Genomic DNA, 20665 nt, shown 5'->3' with positions numbered 1-20665 from the left:
ACAACCCAAAAAACTCACATTCTTGAAATGGTACTTCACTGTTAGTTCCAAATGTTTGCAAGGCCATATGCAGGAGGAGCTGAGTTATTGAAAATTTTGCCTATACAGAGTACAACAAAATACTAAAATACTAAAGGAAATCAAGAAGAGTTAAAGCATTCTAAGAAATGAAGAGTAAAGTAATGTATAAAACATGACTTCAGGTAAAAACAACTGTTAAACATCTTTACTTTGTCTGTTACCTGAATTTGCAACTTATTAAAGCAGCTCTAAAATACTCCACAATGCAAATCTTGGCCTCACTTGCCATAAAACTGAAAGCCAGTTAAAGTAAAAATTTGTACTTTTTTCATATTTTATATTCTGAACAAGTATGCACTTCATTAAATAAAAAAAACCCCAATAAAATAATCCAAAAAAGCTTATCATGGAACATTAGTATGTCTTAGCCCCCATAAAAGATTAGCGGTGCTTTGTTTCGTTTTAAAGTAAGCTTGTAGGTCATGCTACATGTGAAAGGCTTCTAGACGCATTCTGTTTGGATCTTCTGGATGTCTCAGGGCAATTCCGTATCGCAGCAGCAGCTCAATATAAGGCGGCCAAAATGCGTCACTGATTGTTATATAGGGTTCATGTGGTGTGCTCATTAATTTGTTTATTAGCATCTGGAAGATGAAAAGGATAAGATTTAGGAAACGAACAAAACAGATTATCTCTTTTATCCAAATTTATGTCCCAATTAATGTAATGAGATGCTTATGTAGACAATATAACAAATATAACACCTAAAAAGAAATACAATGTTCAAGGTAGAAGTAAAACAAAGAACTTTTAATTAACTTCATGATATCCTTTTTGATGTAAAATATAGAACCAGAATTCTCCTTTTATCCGGATGGAGTTTTTAACCATCCGTCGAAAATACTTACTGGATTTTAGATAGCGTAACTGTAAATGTCAAAAAAATCTGAACATAAAGGTGGTAAATCCTTATAGAATTAATCTTCAAATCAGTGTCTGTTAATTTAAGATTAAAAGCATTAAAAAAGAGGAAAATCTAGATCTGGGGAAATCAGTTTCCTCAAAACCATAATGACTTACTGTCAACTGTATTTCTCCCTCACTCTTTCAGATTTTAGCTCCGAAGAACATCCATCTTAGAAGTGTTCTAAATTTCATCTCACTAATGAGCTAAAAATAATTTCTGTAGTCTTAGATTGGGTAAGAATTCTTTTTCCTGTATTTTGCGTCCTTCCGTAGGTAGTGTTAGAAATAAAGAAGCTTGCATCCATGAAAAGTTAAACATCATAGTCCAACTTCACTATTTTTGCACATCAAATCTTTTTACTCATCTCAAATGGATTATCCAAATTCTCAACACTGCTTCTTGTTTGATCATGACTAGCACCTTATAACAATTCACCTCCTCTTGATACTTCTTTACCCCTCCTTTGTTCCTTACATGAACACAGAATTAGTTAATGGAATTAAAAAACAAAAACCAATTTTGCCACTCTTCTTGGAGACCATGTCTACTCTGTCCTACTAACATTGCTCATGGGGAATATTGCACACATTACGGATTAAATCCATGCTCCTCTCTCTATTCATCCCAGATATTTCACCTTTCTACTCAGAGCTTCTAGTGTTACAGCCTTCCCAATTTCAGTAGGTACAAAAATTTTCTGTCTGCCTCTTTACTGCTAAAGAAAAACTCAAAATCCTCACTACCAGACTTTACATTTTTCACTCAATGATCTATGGGAGAAAAAAAAATTCTGTTCTTTTTCACAGCGTTCCAAAGAATTCTTCCAGTTTATCTCTTTTGTACTTACCTGCCTCAATTTTGAGTATTTAGTCCAAATGCATTATTTTAAATGAATTTTGTGACATCTGATATTCCAAAATAGCCTTTATGGACGTAACTTTAAAGACATTTGTATTGTAAACAGTCTTTCAAATGTTAAACTAGTTCACTAAAATCTCAGTCAGAAAGGAATAATCCTCAAACTGCTTAAAAGGAAAAGAATTATTATATTTGCAAAAAATTATAGCTCATTACTGGAATAAAAAGTAGTATAATAAATATCCTGATGTTTGCATGAGAAAATAGCTTACTGCTTGCTTACCGCGTGCATTCATTTAATGCATTAGGTACCGATATACCTAAATAATATAAATGTATACACCTAGCTTGTCAAAGGAGATTTATTAGAAATGTACACTGTCATTATTTAACAAAAAATACATGGAGATTGAGGAGGCATGATTAAGAACACGGGCACTAATTCTAATTCTGTGAATGAGTTACATTTGTGCAACAGCAAATACTAAATCCCTAAGTACAAAGATGACTTTGCATTTGTCTCTTTAAGAAACTAGTATCTGTATCCAGGAAAACACTTTTGAAATTTAACAGGCACTTGAAGCTTGAACCAAATTGCTCAACAAAGAAAACTCCCACAACACAGAGATAAGGGACATTGACAGTTTATGCCAAGACAGTTAAAATAAAGTCTGAATTCTTGGAAGTAGTATGTTCTTCCAACTGGATATCAGACTTTACTTGGATGTGTTCACATTTTGAGGAGATTAACAATATTAGAAAAATATGAAGGGCAATTTTAAAGCATTAGGAGAGCTTTAAAATTTTAATTCCACAGGGAATGTGCCTATTTTAAATTCTGATCTGTTTTCAAGCTCTGCCTAATTTGGCATTAATAGGCATGCTGAGATACTTGAAGCATGTAAAATTATTTTGATGATGTAAGCCCCAAGTCTGGGCTTTAAACTAAAGCACAACAATGTCATAGTGACCAGATCATAGCATCTTAATACCAGAAAGTCATTTTTTCTCAGGAAAAAACTCTTACCCCAGGGAGGTCTTATACATAAAAGTTTACAACAGTCTGAAGAGTGAGGATTGAGTAAGAACAGGAAATTTCACTTCAAATGCTACATGTAAGACAAGAAGGAACAATGCTAGTGAAAAGATTTTTAATTCTCCTTCAAAATTATGCTTTGCAGTTCAAATTAATAAATTGTACTCTGATTAAAAATACACACTAAGCAATGCTGGCATACTTATAAAACATTGATAAGAAATGCATGAATCAAATTAATTGACTTCCTCATGAGACGATAATCCAGTTAATACATTACAAATTAACTGGTCCTTCTATAACTGTTATTGTATTATATTTCAGAAATTCTTTTACTGAAACAGTACAAAATAAAGCATGAAATGGAACAATTAATTTTTTTTGTTAAGTATAGGATTTGTCTCCCCTAATACAAGCCACTAAGACTCATAAACCTTCTTTAAAATAATAATTATAAAATTAAGAAATAAGGGATAATCATTCTCGAGTTTAAATGGAAAATTTAGTTATCTAAATTATTGCCACATCTCTTGTAAAAAATTTAGGTTTTCATCTGATAGGAATTAAAATAGAAATCTGACATAGCATTCTTAAATATCCTACTTTTCAATTAAGTATCTTAACTGTATGTCATATACTGTTTGTTATCTTATTAATATATTATTATCAGATCTGAGTATTGGAAAATCTCCCGAATCTCTACATAAAAAAACAATCTTACCTCTAAAATTTCATTAAGTGTTATCAGTTTTACAGCTGGCTCTTCAGAAGAGTTCTGCAAAAATAACCACCCGCCCAGAGAAATTATCAAAACCCAAAACTAAATAGTGAGGAAAAATGTTAATTGACAAAGAAAAATAAGCACAAAATTATTTGATTGCACAGTACACAACAGATGAAGACTTTTACTTAGATTTAGTCATGACAGAAACAGAAGGTAGTGTTTAAATCTACTAGTTCAGTATCATATTCTTTAAATGTAACATTTTTTGAATCCGTTATTAAAAAAAGATTAAGTGATAATCACGTATCTATGTGGGTTTACATTTAAATAAAACTAAGAACATCATATTTATAATGTAGTGCAAAACATTCTACGAATATGGTTTGTTAGGAAAAAATAATGCTTTTTGTGAACTTCAGAAAGTGTTCACAATGCAAATGTGACACAGCTCAAGACTTCAGTTCTTACTGCCTTAATATGTTTTTCATAATTTGCTGATGAATATTTGTTTATTCTTACTGACTTCAATTAAAAAAAAAGGCCAAGCTTAAGAAACATAATGATTCAAAATGAGAATGTCGTAAAATATAATTAGAAAATTACTTTCTTTCATTCGTAGCAAGCAAATCAAACAATTTGCCTATAAGTTAATTCCTCAGGCAACACCACCAACAAAAATACTTGTGCTGTTTCATGGTGAACCTGGTTCAATTACTTTTCCATTTTATCCTGTTTCCCCATCTACTTCACATTCAAGAAAATAAAGGTGATAATACAGCACTGAAAGCTGCTTACTAGCACTGCTGTTGAATATGTCAACTTAAGTCCTAAGATACTAACTGCTGTGCAGCACCTTATACAAACTCCACTTCTGGAACAGAATAACACAAGTCACAAAGAAGAATTTGTGAAAACCAAGTTCTGGCTCCTTTTTTCCAGATACAGTTCTTGATATTCTCACCTTCAGAAAGCCACAAGGGGGACACACTGCCTGCTGCATAGAAACCTTGCAAACCATGGAACTTAGGCTCAATAATCCCTACCTTTATGATTTTATCTTGATACTAGGTTGAGGAAATAGGTTCTACACTACGAAGCTGCAAAAAGTTCCAATCGTGAAGCTACTTCATAGCCTCAGCATTTCCCTGGCCAAAATCAGTACTTTTAAAGTTATGTAATGGGTTCAATATTCATGTTTCAAAGTTGAAATTAGATTATGACTTCAGTAATTACTACAACTGATATATAATATCCTTTATATATGAAGTATAGTAGTGTAAAGAAGTTTGCACTGTTACACAGAACTAGCAAACTTACTTTGCTAAGTTTATAATATACATTGTATATAGTTACATAAAATTATATTACTTACATTTTTAAGTGTCACTAATACAATAAGTATCATTAATTAATGCTTATAAAGTCACCTTTAAGCAGGATGCTCAGCATTTATTTAACCTGACAGGCACCTTCTCTATGCCAATCTATCTTATGGAAGGAAGAATATTCCTCAACATATGACTTCTCATAGTTCATATCTTGAAAAAAAAATGTCATCTTTATCCAAGATTTAAAAGGGAAGATAATTTTTACCTCAGTCACTACCTATACTAAAGGTGTTGTGCCATGGCAACAGAAGCTAACCTGGGCTGCTGTGTTCCAGTCTTCCCTTCCACTCCCAATCCTATACACAGACGCCTGATGAGAGGAGGGTAGAACCAGAACAGTGAGGCTAGGAGCAGTTCACACTACACTGGAGCAGTGCCCTGCAGACCCCAGCCCCACACATTTGTGCTAAACCAGAGCTATTAAGAACACAAGAAGCTTCCACAACGTGAAGCCAAATTACTGACATACATGGTTAAGAGTTTGGTGCTTCAAAAGCGTTGAACCAAGCTGGTAATTGATGTGAATAACGTGTTCCCTAGAATCAGTGTAGCAACAAATTTCATTGCTAATGGTGACAATTTGTATTTCTGACACAATAAAGAAAACAATATAGGTGGAAATGGCTGTCTCTTCTCCCTTCACAGTTAATCACTTAATAAGGTGCAGATGACAGAGAACCGTAGTTAAGCCACTGAGATCCAACTGAGTTAAAAGATACAGAAGCAGCTATGAATTCATAAGGAGTGAAATGAAAGAAAAAGACCTGTCAGAAAACAAACTCTATTTAAGAGTTCAAGAAATGCATAAAAAAAATTAAAACTAAGACAAGAAAAGACTTAACTTGGAAATTAATCAAAATAAATTTTAGATTGAAGTAAAATTAAAAAAAGGTAGAAGGTGAGCTTCTGTGAGCAGGAGTGGGTTGATCAATCACAAAAACCTTGGGTGACTGGTTTTTTTAGGTTTTAATAAGGAAAATTGCATGGACGAGAGATGAAGGCAGGGTAGTTAATAAGAATTTCAGACAGTCAGTATAACAGAGTTCGAGAAAATTCAAGCAGTTGATTTTTGCTCTATGGCAGGAGATTCCACATAAAATCTTCCTCAGAATTCTGAAACACACACATGAATTCAATGTTTCATATATTTAAATCACAGCTGAATATGACCACAAGAAACTCGATCCAACTCTGGCATTGGCACTACCTTGACAATGGTGCTGGAATTGAAGACCTCCAGTGGTCACCTCCAGCCTATATTTTTATATATCATTTAAATGGGAGCAACTAAATTGGTATATTTCATTATAGGAAATACATTTTTATGGAAATAATAACAATATGCATGGGGAAAAAGGACAATCACTTAAAATGCATCTGGGGAAGTCAGAGTTTGAAGTAGCATGTCTAGAACAATCATTAAGATGAATAAGAACCAGCAAATGGAGAGATCAGACTAAAATTGGGAAATATATGATTGAAAGATGAGTGTTAATGAAATCCCTGAAGCTTTAATTCCCTGATCTTGGAGCAAAATGTATCATATTTAGTAACAGCAAACCAGGACAAGCAGGAAACTGGAAGATGATATGCAGAAGAACTACAATATAATAGGATAAGATGTCTGAAGGTGGTCGAATAAAACTTTGAAAATGAGTATCGTGCCTTCAAGGCATTTGGTCTTTTTATGTGCAAAATACATGCTTCTGTGCAAAAACAAGGTTTGGGGGTTTTTGTTTTTAAATGAAATGCTCATGGTTCATCAGTTGGAAATAACACGAAGAAAAAGACAAGAGTAATTAGTTGCCTTTGTGATGACTGCAACCTAGCGGTTTTGTTTATAATATCTTTTTTGGAACCTTGTAAAAACCAATGAATCCAGATGGAAGAATATATAGAAAATGAGTACTATTAGTATAAGCCAGGGAATTGAAAAAAAAAATTTATCTTACAGCAGAACATGAAAACTTTGATAGTTCAATTAGCAAAACAAAGAGAGGGTATAAGGTTGCTGTCTAAATATATCAGAAGAAATAAACTCAAGAAAGAAAAAGAGCTATTCTAAGCACAGCACTTGTGTAAGAATACATGGATCTGTGTTAGACATGAATAAATTTAGACTGGAAGTTAGGAGACAGTTTTTAATCAGAACACTAAGGTACTAGAACAAACTCCAGCTGAAACAGTAGTAACAAAAATAATTAGCTTCAAAATGGAGTTCTATGATAATAATAAATAAATAGTAATGTCGTTGTCTGAAATAACAGGGAACTGGATTAAAGAAATCCTTCCTATTTCTACATTCTTAAGTGTGTCTGAAATCAAAATCAACCCCTGCCTTTTTTGTAGTTTTTTGGTAACTATTCTTGTAAAAAAAGCAATGGCAAAGAGTTTAATTTTTACTGCAGACTTTGAATTTAATACGCAAAATACTCCCTGATTGCGTATTTTCCCTGAAGTTTGAAGAAAATTTTTGGCTCAGTTTGCCTGAACAGAAACCAAGGGTTAATATACCAAACTGCACTGTAATTATAAACACTTGTCCTTGTTATTCTTCCAAAAACATTGTTAGACAATTAAAATTTGCTTTGCCAAGGAAAATGAGTCCACTCGCCTAGTCCAGTAAAAAAGAAAACGGAACAATTAGGAGCAAACCTCTCACTATTTCCAAATTTGGCACAGCTTGCAGTTCAGTGAGAAATACAATACACTGATATGCATCTCATTGGCTAAAGGATATATATGCATTAAGAAAGAAAATATCCAGCTGCGAACAGCCTTGAATACTGAAATATAGAACCTGAAAAATACCAATTGAACCTAAAGCATCAGCTGTAAGAACTATGATTAGTTCAAAATACAACTGCAGATCCTATGCTAGTGACTTCAAAAAGATATTGCATCTAATGAAATGGAATTGAACACTCCAAATTTAACAGGTATTGAGACAATCATACCTTCTTTTTAGCACTTCTATCTTTCTCTGGAAGAGGAAAATGTTCTCCTAGGAAATCACCAAGAGCATTCAAGAGTTCTTCCTTATACATCTTCAGTTTTAACATTTTACTTTGCAGTTCATAAAATGCTTCATTCAAACTAATAGTAAAAACATAGCAATAGGATATGAAATTCAATAAAATAATCACAAAGTTAAGTAAAAAATAATTTATTTTCTACTGTTGTAAGTTCAATATCATGAATCACAGGATATAAACATTCAGTGGCAATATTTTCCATGTTTCAAATATGAATTACTGAATTATTATTTGATCTATTGAACAAAAGAAGGGATATGTTTTAAGGATTTACTCATTTACTCTTGTTGATATTTAAATTCTTCATTATAAAAACACTGTAAAAATACCTTTTTGGGGGAAGTTGTTCAACTTGGATTTTTGTCTCTTCTTCAATTCCATTAAGTGCATCTAGTATCTGCTCCTGTTCCTCATGCCACTGCTGTTCTCTTTGACACATGTAAAATAGGAAATGGCACAACACATGAACAGTTTTCCTAGACAGACAAAAAAAAAGTGGAATAAGAAAGCTTAAAGCATTCATAAGTCCAAGTTATTGTCCTACCTTTTCAGATCTTCTTCCAGTTGTTTATTTCTTGACTGAACTGTTGACAGCACCATTTCAAGATCATTCATTACTTTCTGCAACTACAAAAGAGTAAAAATAAACTTACCTTTTGCAGATAGCCCAGTCTGTAATATTTATTCTATGTAAGCTTACATCTATAAATCTGGTAAAAAGGACCAAATTATCCGTGATTTCTTAAGAAATACGGCTGTAGAGTGACATATAAATTTTAAATCCAGTTGGAGTTCTTAAAAATGTTACTGTCACTAGTTCTTTATTAGTGCCTTATTGAAGCCCTGCAAAACAACATAGTTAATTTTACCTGAAGCAGATTATGGAGCACACATGTGAACTGCTCATGTGATGAAACAGTGAGGAGTAAACACGTGCAGCACCAGGGCTGCAATGTCTAAATCACTGCAGCTGCTTGCAAGAATGGATCCATGCTAAATCCATCAATATAAAATGTAGCGCACTGAGAAAACAAAGATGCTGCAAAGACAGACTAATTGCATCCACAAATTAACTGGTCCTCTGACATATGGACATATTTGGAAAAGAGAGAGAAATAAACTGCAGCCAGAAGCTATGGGTACTGTTGAAGATAGGGAACAGTGAACTCTTAGTGAACTGAGTCTTTCGTTAGAGCACTATGTAGTACAAAGTAGTATTTCTAACAGGTTTTTTTTTTTTAATATAAACTTCTTCCATACAAACTATGAGAACTTCTGTATTTAGTTCAAAGAAAAAAAAATTGAGAGTATTCTACAGCAGCAAATACGCAACATTTAATAAAAAAACCCAGGAATCCTCAATAAAATAGGTCACAAAATGGGACATAAGATCAAACATGCCATAGCAATAAAGTCAAATGAAAGCGGGTAGACAAATAACTTGTAAATAGCTGCTAGGAAGAAGAAAACCAAGAAGCAACCAAGTAGTTTTCTTTTTTAAGCCATAGCCAAAGGAATATTCTCAGGTCATGCTGCATGCCAATGCCTAATAATACAGAGTAATGCTACCCCTGAGACACTCTTGATTTGCTCCTTCATCCAAGGCTGGCAATAAAGAGCAACAAATTATTTGCAAATTATTGCCACAGAACTCTAGAATACTGACTCTTCTGTGTAACACCTAATGTTACATTATATCAAGTATGAAATGAAATATAGAAAAAAGGTTTATTTAAAAGATCATTCATTACAATCAGGAAATTTTAGTAGTTCTAATTCAGGGGAAGAAAAACATTAGAACACCACTATCTAAAGAACCACACACAGTATCTTAGCAGTAGTCCACCACAGAAATAGTCATAGGAAAATGCAGCAATTGTAAATACATTTCTTTTTCCCCAAAATAATTTTATTATCTCTTAACAAGCAAAAAGACTTACCTCTTCTTTTCCTAAAGTTAACAGTACATCTGGATTGGAAGAAATTACTGAAAAATAAAATGAATTGAGTTTTTTGCATTAGATGAATTAGTTGTTTACATTGAAAAGCAGCCTGGCTAGAGAGAAGCTTGTGTACCTCTAAAAAAACTAGCTGGGCTGTCAGCAGCAGTTTAACCAGGAACAGCTACACATAGGGAGACAAAAGGTCCAGCAAGCCAATATCCTAAGGACAACCCTGAACAGCAGCAGTACTTAAGGGAAAGAATGGTACTATTCAAGGATCTGATAATGTTTCGCTTTTGCAAAATGCAGTGATTTATGGATAGTGGATTTCCTGAATAAAAAGTGAATGTTGTATTTGATAGCCTTCAATGGACTCTGATAAATTATCCATTCCATATCAACTTGCAGCATCAGCATAAATGTATGACTATTGAGGAAGTGAAGCATTTGAACCCATTAAGAGCAGAATGAAAGCTACTCTGAAGATTTAAATCTTAGTGTGACAGGGGTATTTTTTGTCCATGTTTAGGCTCCAAATCTCTGATCTGAAAAACAAGTACTTCACTAACAACTTTTCCTTCAACAAAAAGGCAAAACCTTAACCCTCTCATAAAAGCATTAAATATCTCCTAAATATAATACTTCATTTCATAAATTTCTTAATACTTATTTTTAGTAATTTTAGAGTATTTATCTCCACAAATTTTGAGAAGCCATAGATTAGTAGTTTCAAAAGCAGTGCTTGTTCGGGATGAAAATCAGCAAAACTACTGAGTTCAAAATGCATTAAACTACATGTCACAATAAAATCCCTTTTACTTAGAGAATGACTGTCTTTATATCTTGACACAAAATTGGAACAGAGAGCTTCCAAATTAAGCTTATGTTTAAGAGCTGCGGGAGGTGATGATCTATGCTATTACTAGAGCAAGACTTCTTTAATGACATGAATATCCTACATACACATAATAAAATCCATTGGTGTACTTTTATTCATTCACTGGCATATCTGAAGAAACCCATAGAACCCTTCCCACTGCCACCCCTGCCCTCCATGGTTATTGTGAGCCCTCATTACCTGGTATTATCAATTTCTACTATCAGTTTCTAACATTTCCTCATTTTTAGATACCTAATCCTGAATATGTGCTTTCCATTCAATATTCATATTTTGTGAGTATCAGAATAGAAGGCCACATCTTCCTAGGAAAGAAATCACTAACAGTAATTAGTGAAGGAAGAGTGCAGATCTAAGTCACTGAGACAACACATTTATGGCAGCTGCTATTGTAAAGAACACGGGTTGCTCTCTCTACCATCAGTTAAACCTTTTTCAGCTGTGAATCACTACCCTTGCAAAAATCAAACATCAAATAGAATTGCCTAATGATACATAGTACAATTACTAAGCAAAATAATACCAGATGCTCAGAATGTTAAAGTAATTACTATGCACACTTTTATACAGAAACTCTTATTAAAGCAGAGAAATTTGGTAGAATACTGGTGTTTTGCGAAGAAAAATAGAAATTATGCAGAGATCTCAAATGTTTTATATAGTTGCTGCCACTTCCTTTTTTTGCAAAGGTAAAAGCTAAATTCTATTTTTATGAATGAAATGCCTGTTTAAAAGTTTGAATCCAGCTGACTTAGCAGCTCTGCAGTCACATAAATACTACCAAAAATTGAGAAAGAACAAGAGACTGAAGTAAAAGCTTTGCAAAAATAAAACTTGCATTATGGATACAAGAAATGAACTGGCCATTACTAAAAGCAGAAACTAAGGTAACAAGACAGCCCGACATTCATACTCTATCAGTAAATTGTACGGAATTGGCATTTCTGCTATTCCTATTTAGATAAATTCAGACAACGTTTTCAGTTGAGCAATTCCTCCTTCAAAATAAACAGTAAGTAGAAAGGATCCAAGATAGACAGAGGAGATGTAAGCACAGTAGTCTCCTCATTTTCATACAAGCACTATAACTCTACTCAAATTCTTAGCTGCAACCTCTTTTTTCTTCCACCAAGAAGGCAGACAAAAAGGCAAAGATTTGGCTGAAAAATACTATTTGCCTCATAATATGCACCGATCATTTTTCTAGATCAAAACTAAGATTTCTAATAAGTCTTATCACCTGTGAACAACTAAGAATGGTTGAACAAAGTCAGTCAGCAAGCCAATAAAAATAGATCAAGCTCCCAGAATATCTTAAGCAAATGGCTTATAGTAAGGAAACCTAACATTTACAGGTATTTTACCCAGATAAAAACTGTAAGTGTTTCAATTAATTTGCTTTAAGCCAGCATCTTATTCAAGAGTAGCAGCAGCCAAGAACCAGTATTTCCCAAATTCATTCAATGCCGTATTTGTGGTCTACATAGCTCTAAGAAGCATTTAAGGATGATTGTTCTGAGAGACAGGCTTACAAAGCACACGAACTAGAATATTTATTCTAATAAAGCAACAAATCCTATTTATAAGAAAGAAGAAATATTTTTTCCCAGCTCCTATTATTTGATCACAACATGAAGCAAGTATACAAACTTTTAAAGAGGCTGGAGAAGTGACTTTAATGTTCATCAGAAAATGCATTCCTATTTTGCCAAATGACAAAATAATTGAAATCACCCTTTGCTGTCTAAAACATTTCTATCATTTTGTAAATACTGAAAAAACCTGAGCCACTTCTGGCAAAAAACCCCCAAAACCCAAAACAAAACACAAACTTAAATGACTCAATGTATCCACTTAAAGATTAACTAATAAGTTTCACTGGGTTGAAAGGTGCTCTGACAGGTTCTTGACAAAAGACAGTGAGTGCCACCAGAACACTAATGATAAAGTAGTGTGAACTGTTTTAGGAGTTTCCAAATGGGATATCTGAAAAAAAAGATTACTTTGTTCACACTTAGATTCTTAACGGTTTTATTTTCCGTGTCTGGCCACATCAGTCTTGCAACAAAATGCAATCAGTCAGCAATGATGCTTATGTACAAAAAGAATTCTGAAGTACAGAGGAATTTATACTCTTTGACTGATAATGCCTAACAAATATAAGAGCTACCACTTGTTCAGTGGTTTGTGCTTCTCAAGGTCAATAAGTGATCTGGATTCCTAAGTTAAAATAAACTCAAGTGTCTTTTACCACCTTTTCTTGATTTGAAATCTCTGACCTGTGTTAAATCCAAAGCAGATTCTATTGTATTTGGCTTAACACTAATGATTTGCTTCCAAGTTTCAGCTAGTACATCATAACAAAAAACACACACTTTTGAAAAGCATTAATTAAAAAATAAAGACCTAAATAAAAACAAAGAAAGTATGGTTAAAAAATACATCTGGATAAATTATTGGGTTTTTATTAACTACACCCGCAAACATAAAAAAATCATATCAGCTTCTCAAAAGACAAAATGAAGACTGAATTATTTATTTAGCAAAGTAGTTCTGTCCTAAAAAGGAAATACAGTCAAAAAATTGAGAAGAATCAGATCACAGAAAGGAGAAATCTGAAGGAGGGTAACAGCATAATAAACTTCTGTTATTTTGTTAGGAGATCTGCTAACGGTTATTTTCCCATTGAACTGATTGATGAATAGTGATATGATGAACTTTTGTCCAGCATTGTAAGATTAAATTACAAGATTAACTTCTGTTCTAAGTTCACTCAGAAGTGCAAAAAGAGTATAGAAATGAAACAAATTAAATACTCCCACAATTTTAAAGCAGTTATTTTATGAAAATAATTATCAGAACACTTTCAAGATATATATACTCTTTACAATGCCTTTACAATTACAAGATGAAAGACTTCATAGAAGTTAATGAATATGCTTTACATGGAACCGGTTACTTACATTCAGGACTTCTTTTTTGCCATTGATAATATTCCGCAGTTAAAGCTTTCACTTGCATCATTAACAAGGAAAGCTGTATAACAAGGAAAAAAACATCTCTTGAAATATGTTGATTTGCATTGGAGTAAAAAGATATAGACTGTTACAGAAATTGAATTAAATTTATACAGGAGAAAACAAAAGAGCATCTATTATGAAGACCACTACTTCCTTCAAAAGATTTAAAAGCCACTTGCAGGGACTAAGAAACATTTTTATTCTTTTTTCAAAAGGAGGAAATCCTAAGTAGTCAAAGTTGGCATTTTCCCCCTAATTTCCTCTATAATATCAGACAATGGCCGCAAATGAAGATGAACCATTAGAAGCTATGACAATAATTCACAACCCCACTCCTCCTCAGATGCACAGTCAGTCCTTTGTAAGTGGGAGATGTGGTTCTGAATGGGAGATTTATATTGTATTTGCATATGCTTATTTATCTATTTATCAATCTTTCCCTCTATATTTCTCTCCTTTCCAATCCGCCTGACTTTTAAAATGATTTTACCTTCAGGCTTTTCTGTTAAAGCTTTCCTCCCTTTTAAGCCTGTGTCTGTTTTTCCTTTGCCCGAACAAAGCCTTGAATTCTAGCCGTTAACGAGCTGGTAAGCTCCCTTGCGTGTGGTTCCGTGGGTTTACCTTTCATCCCATGCGAACCCTCTAAGTCGCGGCAAGCGTTAACGAGCTGATAAGCTCCTTCTGTGGTTTTGCTGGGTTTACCTTCCAGCAAACCGAATCCTTTCGGTGCTAGCAGCCCCTTTGTTCAAACCATGACAAAGTTGTACAAGATGGAGATTTATAAGACCTACGTATTTTACCCAACCGGCACAATGTTCAACTGTTTATGTTACCCAACCAGCACAATGTTTAACTCTCAAAGTGGGAAGTTCCTCATATAAATTCTGTTTTAAAGCTTCCTGTTTAGAATTTACACTCAACTAAAGAGTGAGCCAGCTTGGCCTTTCTGCACATTTCCCAAGATTTGAAGGATACAGGAGCTCACATTCATGCACTCAATATCACTCACTTCATTTCTAATTCATGCACGGCAGTTTCCTAATGATATCCACAAATGCACACACCTTTAATTTGCAAAGTGCCATAGTAAACCTAAAGGCATCCATATAGATGCATATACACTTATTAGGCAATAGTCCAAATGGGTACTGAAGTTACACATCCCTCTGTTTTTATGACTCTGTTACACATCAGTTATAGAATCAGAGAACAATTTAGGTTGGAAAAGACTTCTAAGATCATCAAGTCCAGCCGTTCACCCTGCACTGGCAGTTCACCACTAAACCACGTCCCTGAGCAATACATCTACATATCTTTTAAATACCTCCAGGGACAGTGACTCCACCACTTCCCTGGGCAGCTTCACAACCCTTTCTGTAAAGAAATTTTTGCTAATATCCAACCTAAAGCTCCCCTGTAATGACTTGAGGCCATTTCCCCTCATCCTATCACTTTTTATGTGGGAGAAGATACCCAGGTAAAACACCCATCTCACTACAACCTCCCTGCAGGTAATTGTAGAGAGCAATAAGGTCTCCCCCGAGTCTCCTCTTCTCCAGGCTAAACATCTCCAGTTCTCTCTGCAGCTCCTCCTAAGACCAACCTAAAGCTCCCCTGTAATGACTTGAGGCCATTTCCCCTCATCCTATCACTTTTTATGTGGGAGAAGATACCCAGGTAAAACACCCATCTCACTACAACCTCCCTGCAGGTAATTGTAGAGAGCAATAAGGTCTCCCCCGAGTCTCCTCTTCTCCAGGCTAAACATCTCCAGTTCTCTCTGCAGCTCCTCCTAAGACTTGCTTTTCAGACCCTTTACCAGCTTCATTGCCCTTCTCTGATCACGTTCCAGCACCTCAATGTCCTTCTTGAAGTGAGGGGCCCAAAACCGGACACAGTGCTCAAGGTGTGGCTTCACCAGTGCTGAGTACAGGGGGACAATCACTTCCCGGCTCCTGCTGGTCCCTCTATTGCTGATATAAACCAGGATGCCATTGGCCTTCTTGGCCACCTGGGCACACTGCTGGCTCATGTTCAGCCGGCTGCCAACTAACACTCCCAGGTCCTTTTCTGTTGGGCAGGTTTCCAGCCACTCTTCCCCAAGCCTGTAGCGTTGCAGGGGAGTGTTGTGGCCCAAGTGCAGATACCACTGGCCTTGTCCCATCAATCCAGCCTATACATATGGTTCTGTAGAGGCTCTCCATCCTCAAGCTAATCAACATACCTGCCTAACTCGCTGTTGTCTACAAATTTACTAAGGGTGCACTGGATGGCCCTCTTTCAATCATTGATAAAGATATCAAACAAATCTGGCCCAGTACTGAGCCCTGGGGAATACCACTTGTGACTGGCCAGAAACTGGATTTAACTCCAATCACCACCACTCTTTGGTTCCAAATTGTGTGGCAGGACTGCATGTAACCTTTTTGCTATATATAAATGCAACTTTCCAGTAACTGCTAAACACACACTTCAGAATACTTCAGAGTTACTATGAGTAAAGCTGTCAGCTCTAGAGAGTAAATGAAGATAATTTAGATGCCTTCTTTTGGAAACAAACCATATCTTTACAGAAAGAAATATTTGTGGAGAAAAGAAAAACAAAAAAAACCTGTCTTACCTTGGCATTTGATTTTAGCAGTGTTTCTGTTCCGAGCAGCATTAGCTTGCTCTGACACTTGGTAGAAAACAAACATAACACAAAAACGTTTTTGTTACAAAAAAGAAGTAAGCAATATGATACTTAGAAATTCCAATAAGAATTGTTTAATATAGCAATAAAAGTTTTGACTTGGCATACTACATCACTTAGAGCCTGACCTGGAACAGTAAATTAAGAAATATTTTGAAATAATACTGCAGTAAAAAAGTAGAACTTCAATTAACTGAAAAGTAAAAAAGTAGCAGCTAACAAAAGATGTATGATTTGAGGAAGAAGGCAAGTTATGAGACACTGAACATATGAAGAACATGGGAAATGGGGAAGAGTCATGGACAAGGCAGAAGAGGGAAGCTGCTGAGAAATTAACACATTTGCTGCTACTGTTCTAACTCTTTGAATGATAATAGTTTTAATAATAATAATTGCATTATTATACACATTTTCAGTTTTAAATAATTTAGAGCCTTTGTACAGGATCACCCAGCTAAACAGGTTTCAGAGAACAAAGGTGAAAAGCAGGCAGTTTTTAATTCAACTGAGCTTCATCTCACATTGACAGTCCTTTATCTATGCAGAGATGACTTAGGGCGGTGGGGGGCAAAACAGCTTAGCCCTGAGTTGCTTGAACACTGCATCATACTGAGAACCAAACCCAAGTGGAACCTTGTAATCTCGTAACAAACAAAATGCCCTGAGTCCTGTTCAACGACTATTCAGTAACTTTGTGAACTAGACATCACAAAATTAGCAAAATAACAGTACAGGCTAAACATTGTCCATCGAAAAATATGGGGCAATTACACCACCAAAGATAAAACACTACAGATATAATCCTCTCAGGCACAATCCCATCCAGCCACCAAGTCAGGCAATAAAAAACCACTCTATCTGTGAAATCCTGCAATAGTGGCATATTAAAACTCTAAGTGAAGCTCAAGTAAATAGTTTGCTTGAGGCTTGCACTTAAACCTGTAAGTGAAGCTCAGATAAATCATTTATTTGAACCTTGCGGTCTAGTCTCTTTTTGCCACAGCAACATAATGTATGCTTCAGAAATAGTCTGAACTTTAGAAGTGCACTACATTGGCTCCCATGACTGCAATGGAATGTATATCAAGTCTGAAATTCAGACCATCAGAGATATTCAAGGCTTGAGCAGGAGACACTTGCTACAGTCTTTCTTGTTTTATAACTGTCAGTCATTTAACCAGCCAGAAGGGCAGGACATACTCTACTATGCACTGAAACTACAATGCTGAACTTCAGAAACTTTGCTGTGAATGTTTCTGAACCAAAACACGAGTGTATGCTAACACTGTCATCCTTCTAAACCTCTTTCTCATCCCATTCTCTCTCTCCTTTAAGAGACAAAGCACTTCCTAACAGCAGTTGAATCCATCTTGAGAAGGATCTCAAGTCTCAGTGTGCTGGTACTACCAGAACACAAGTAAACTGTTTAATTTTACCTAGTTTTAACACATACTCCCATTCTACTGAACTAAATCATAACATCAGCTCACTGTAAACAAAGTTTGACATTGCAAGGCATTATTCATCCCTACCAACATTTCTTCCTTTGGCTTTTCTGAAACACTTCTGCCATTTTTTTCCCCTCTTGTTTTATTGTGGTGGTTTCTTTGGAGGGGGTGAGATAAGCAAGCATGAAAAGAAGGATGGGGAGAGGAACAAAAAACTGCTAAGGAAAGTTTACAACAAATCTAGTCTATCACTTGTGATTTGCATACCTCTTCCATTTGCTTCCAAATAGTCTCACATTCGTCCAGGAGTTCTTCCTTGGCTTCTACAGGACAAATCCAGTCATCGGTGATTTCTGGTAAATATTCAGCCTATTAACAAGCAAACAGAACAGTTATCATGTAGTTCTGCCACAATTAACAGGTTACTGAATCACGCCTGCTACCTGAGGTCAAATATGTAACAGTAATCCCTCTGAATCCAAAGATTTCCCTTAACTCCCCTGTATTAGATTGCACCTAATCATTCAGTAAAATCTGCTAATTATGCTATTGTAGTAAAATCTGAAGACACTAACAGTGTTTAAAATTGAATTACAAACTCCTAAATTTTCAAATCTGCTGTGATTATAGGCAATGCTGGTTTTTATTTTCTGAAGCGCTTTAATAGCTCTTAAGCACAGGTATTTCTGGTCTGTCTTCCAATAAATGCCCTAATCTATTTCTCCACATGACAACTTGAATTCAGAATATTTCTGAATCAGTGTCCTGGAGGTTACCAGAAAAACAAGAAAACCTGAAAGGTATGCAGGCAACCGAAAGAAAGCTGGCAGCAGAACAGCCAAGAGAAAAATCAACACAAGTTAAATTAAAAAGTTTGACAAACTGCTGGGTCAGATAGAAACACACAGAAATTCAGAAATTTAATCCTAGTTACATCTAGAGAGAGATACATGAAGGACAACAGCAATTAAGAGGGGAAAATCCCTAAGGGCCAAAATGGCGCTCAAAGGGAATTTTTTTTTCTTTAAGGCAAAACAACCAACAGGAATTTCCTAGATGTACAAGACGTAGGAAGCTTTTAAAAATATTTAAGTAGATCGCTAAGCTCACCAAACACTTAAACATTAAAAAAGACATTTAAAAAAATAAAGATCTAAGGAAGAAATAAAACATCTCTGACTTAATGACGCACAAATTCCTAATTCAACTTTTTGCTCATTTCCAGAACAAAACCTCAGCATCAGAGAAAAATACCTTGAAAGCCCAAATAACTTAAAAGGATCTCCAAAGTTCGAGTATGCCATAGCAGAGCAGCTAAGAAAAAAAATCAGAACGTCTCACTGAACACTGTGTATTCCAGAGAAACGAAAGGTAGCAATACTTCTACTTCCCAGCAAACTTGGTGCATCAATAATTAAAAAGAGAACACTAGAAAATCTGGATTGATCTGATAAGGCTTATCAGATGAGCAGAGTTTTTGCAAAGGAAAATAATTGTTCTTAAAGAGTCTTGGAATGTCTTCATAACATGAGAGAGAACTGGTTCATATAATTTGAGAAGACTTATGTAATGACTCTGGCGAAGGCACCCACAGAAGGTAACAAAGAAATCAAGCAGTTTTGAGACGCAATGTACCTTTTCCCCTCAGACCAAAAACTGTCAAGGAGACAAACAAGAAAGCAAAACAAAAACAGCCTAAACAGATAACTTTAATCACAGCAAAAAGGCTCAGCAGCCGAGCTAAGAGGGCCTGAATGAAAAAGAAAAAAAAAAGGAGAGAGGGGAAAACAAATCAAGACCTTTAGAAATATGAAAGCAGTCTTGGGGTGGAATAAAAAGTCCTAACCCCATGCCCCATGTCCTCCTGCAATAATAAAACATGAAAACATTACATAAATCTCTGAGAACATAGCAAACCACCCCAACAAAATGTTTAAATTATTATAATGATTTTATTATCAATGACTGTCAAAATTTCCATGATTGATTTCACAGTTTCAAAATACACATGAGGAAATACTACAGGCCTCTGTAGCTCAAATGTGTAGCCTAATTAGCTTGTGGTCTCGAATACTGTGTTGATTATAAAGTATACACATCAAAGTGTCTTGCTCAGATGCTCTTCCTTGTAGCTTGCAGTTTTTCCCTATTCTGTATGGTATAGGTTTCTATTTGTACTCCATATCCGAAAACTTAAGTTTTGTGGGTTTTTTTCTTTTTTTGCATGTCATTAGTGCATTGCAGTTTCAACATGTTATTCTCATTCTAGAACTACATAATTAAGTAAAAAATACAGGCAGGGACAAATGTACATCGTAAGGTCTCTGCCAGTCAAGTTTTATGGGAAGTGTTTCTTGTCAACAAATTACGAAGGGAGCAACTACTGGGAAAAATTCAGACGTGAAAAAGGAAAGCAACAACAGCCCGGGGAAAACAGATAGGAAAAAAAAAAGATAGAAAACTTGGAGTTCACCGTAGGAAAAACAAGAATAAAAGGAGGATACAAATAATATCACGATAGCAGTTAGACCGGTAGCTGCCTTTCTCTCTGACATAAATCCCAGAGCAGGGGCAGGGAAACTCGAAACAGGCGGCCACCCCTCGCCGGCGGCCACCCCTCACCGGCGGCCACCCC

General features: G+C 35.2%; 1 protein-coding gene across 1 annotated transcript; it reads right to left on the bottom strand.

The window, feature by feature from the left end:
• Window positions 1-506: 506 nt before the first annotated feature.
• CENPK (centromere protein K) lies at window positions 507-18399 on the bottom strand (the record flags this gene model as incomplete). The annotated part of the gene is made up of 9 exons (XM_010134463.1): window positions 507-665; window positions 3604-3657; window positions 7952-8090; window positions 8359-8457; window positions 8574-8656; window positions 9970-10016; window positions 13834-13906; window positions 16511-16567; window positions 18298-18399. Coding segments are annotated over 9 exons (813 nt in total), but the record flags the coding sequence as incomplete, so codon positions are not given.
• Window positions 18400-20665: the final 2266 nt, after the last annotated feature.

Source organism: Buceros rhinoceros, unplaced genomic scaffold (assembly GCF_000710305.1).
Source record: "Buceros rhinoceros silvestris isolate BGI_N320 unplaced genomic scaffold, ASM71030v1 scaffold1364, whole genome shotgun sequence".
Classification (NCBI taxonomy): Eukaryota; Metazoa; Chordata; class Aves; order Bucerotiformes; family Bucerotidae; genus Buceros; species Buceros rhinoceros.
The sequence above is the reverse complement of the archived record's forward strand: the minus strand, read 5'-3'. Positions and strand labels throughout refer to the sequence as shown.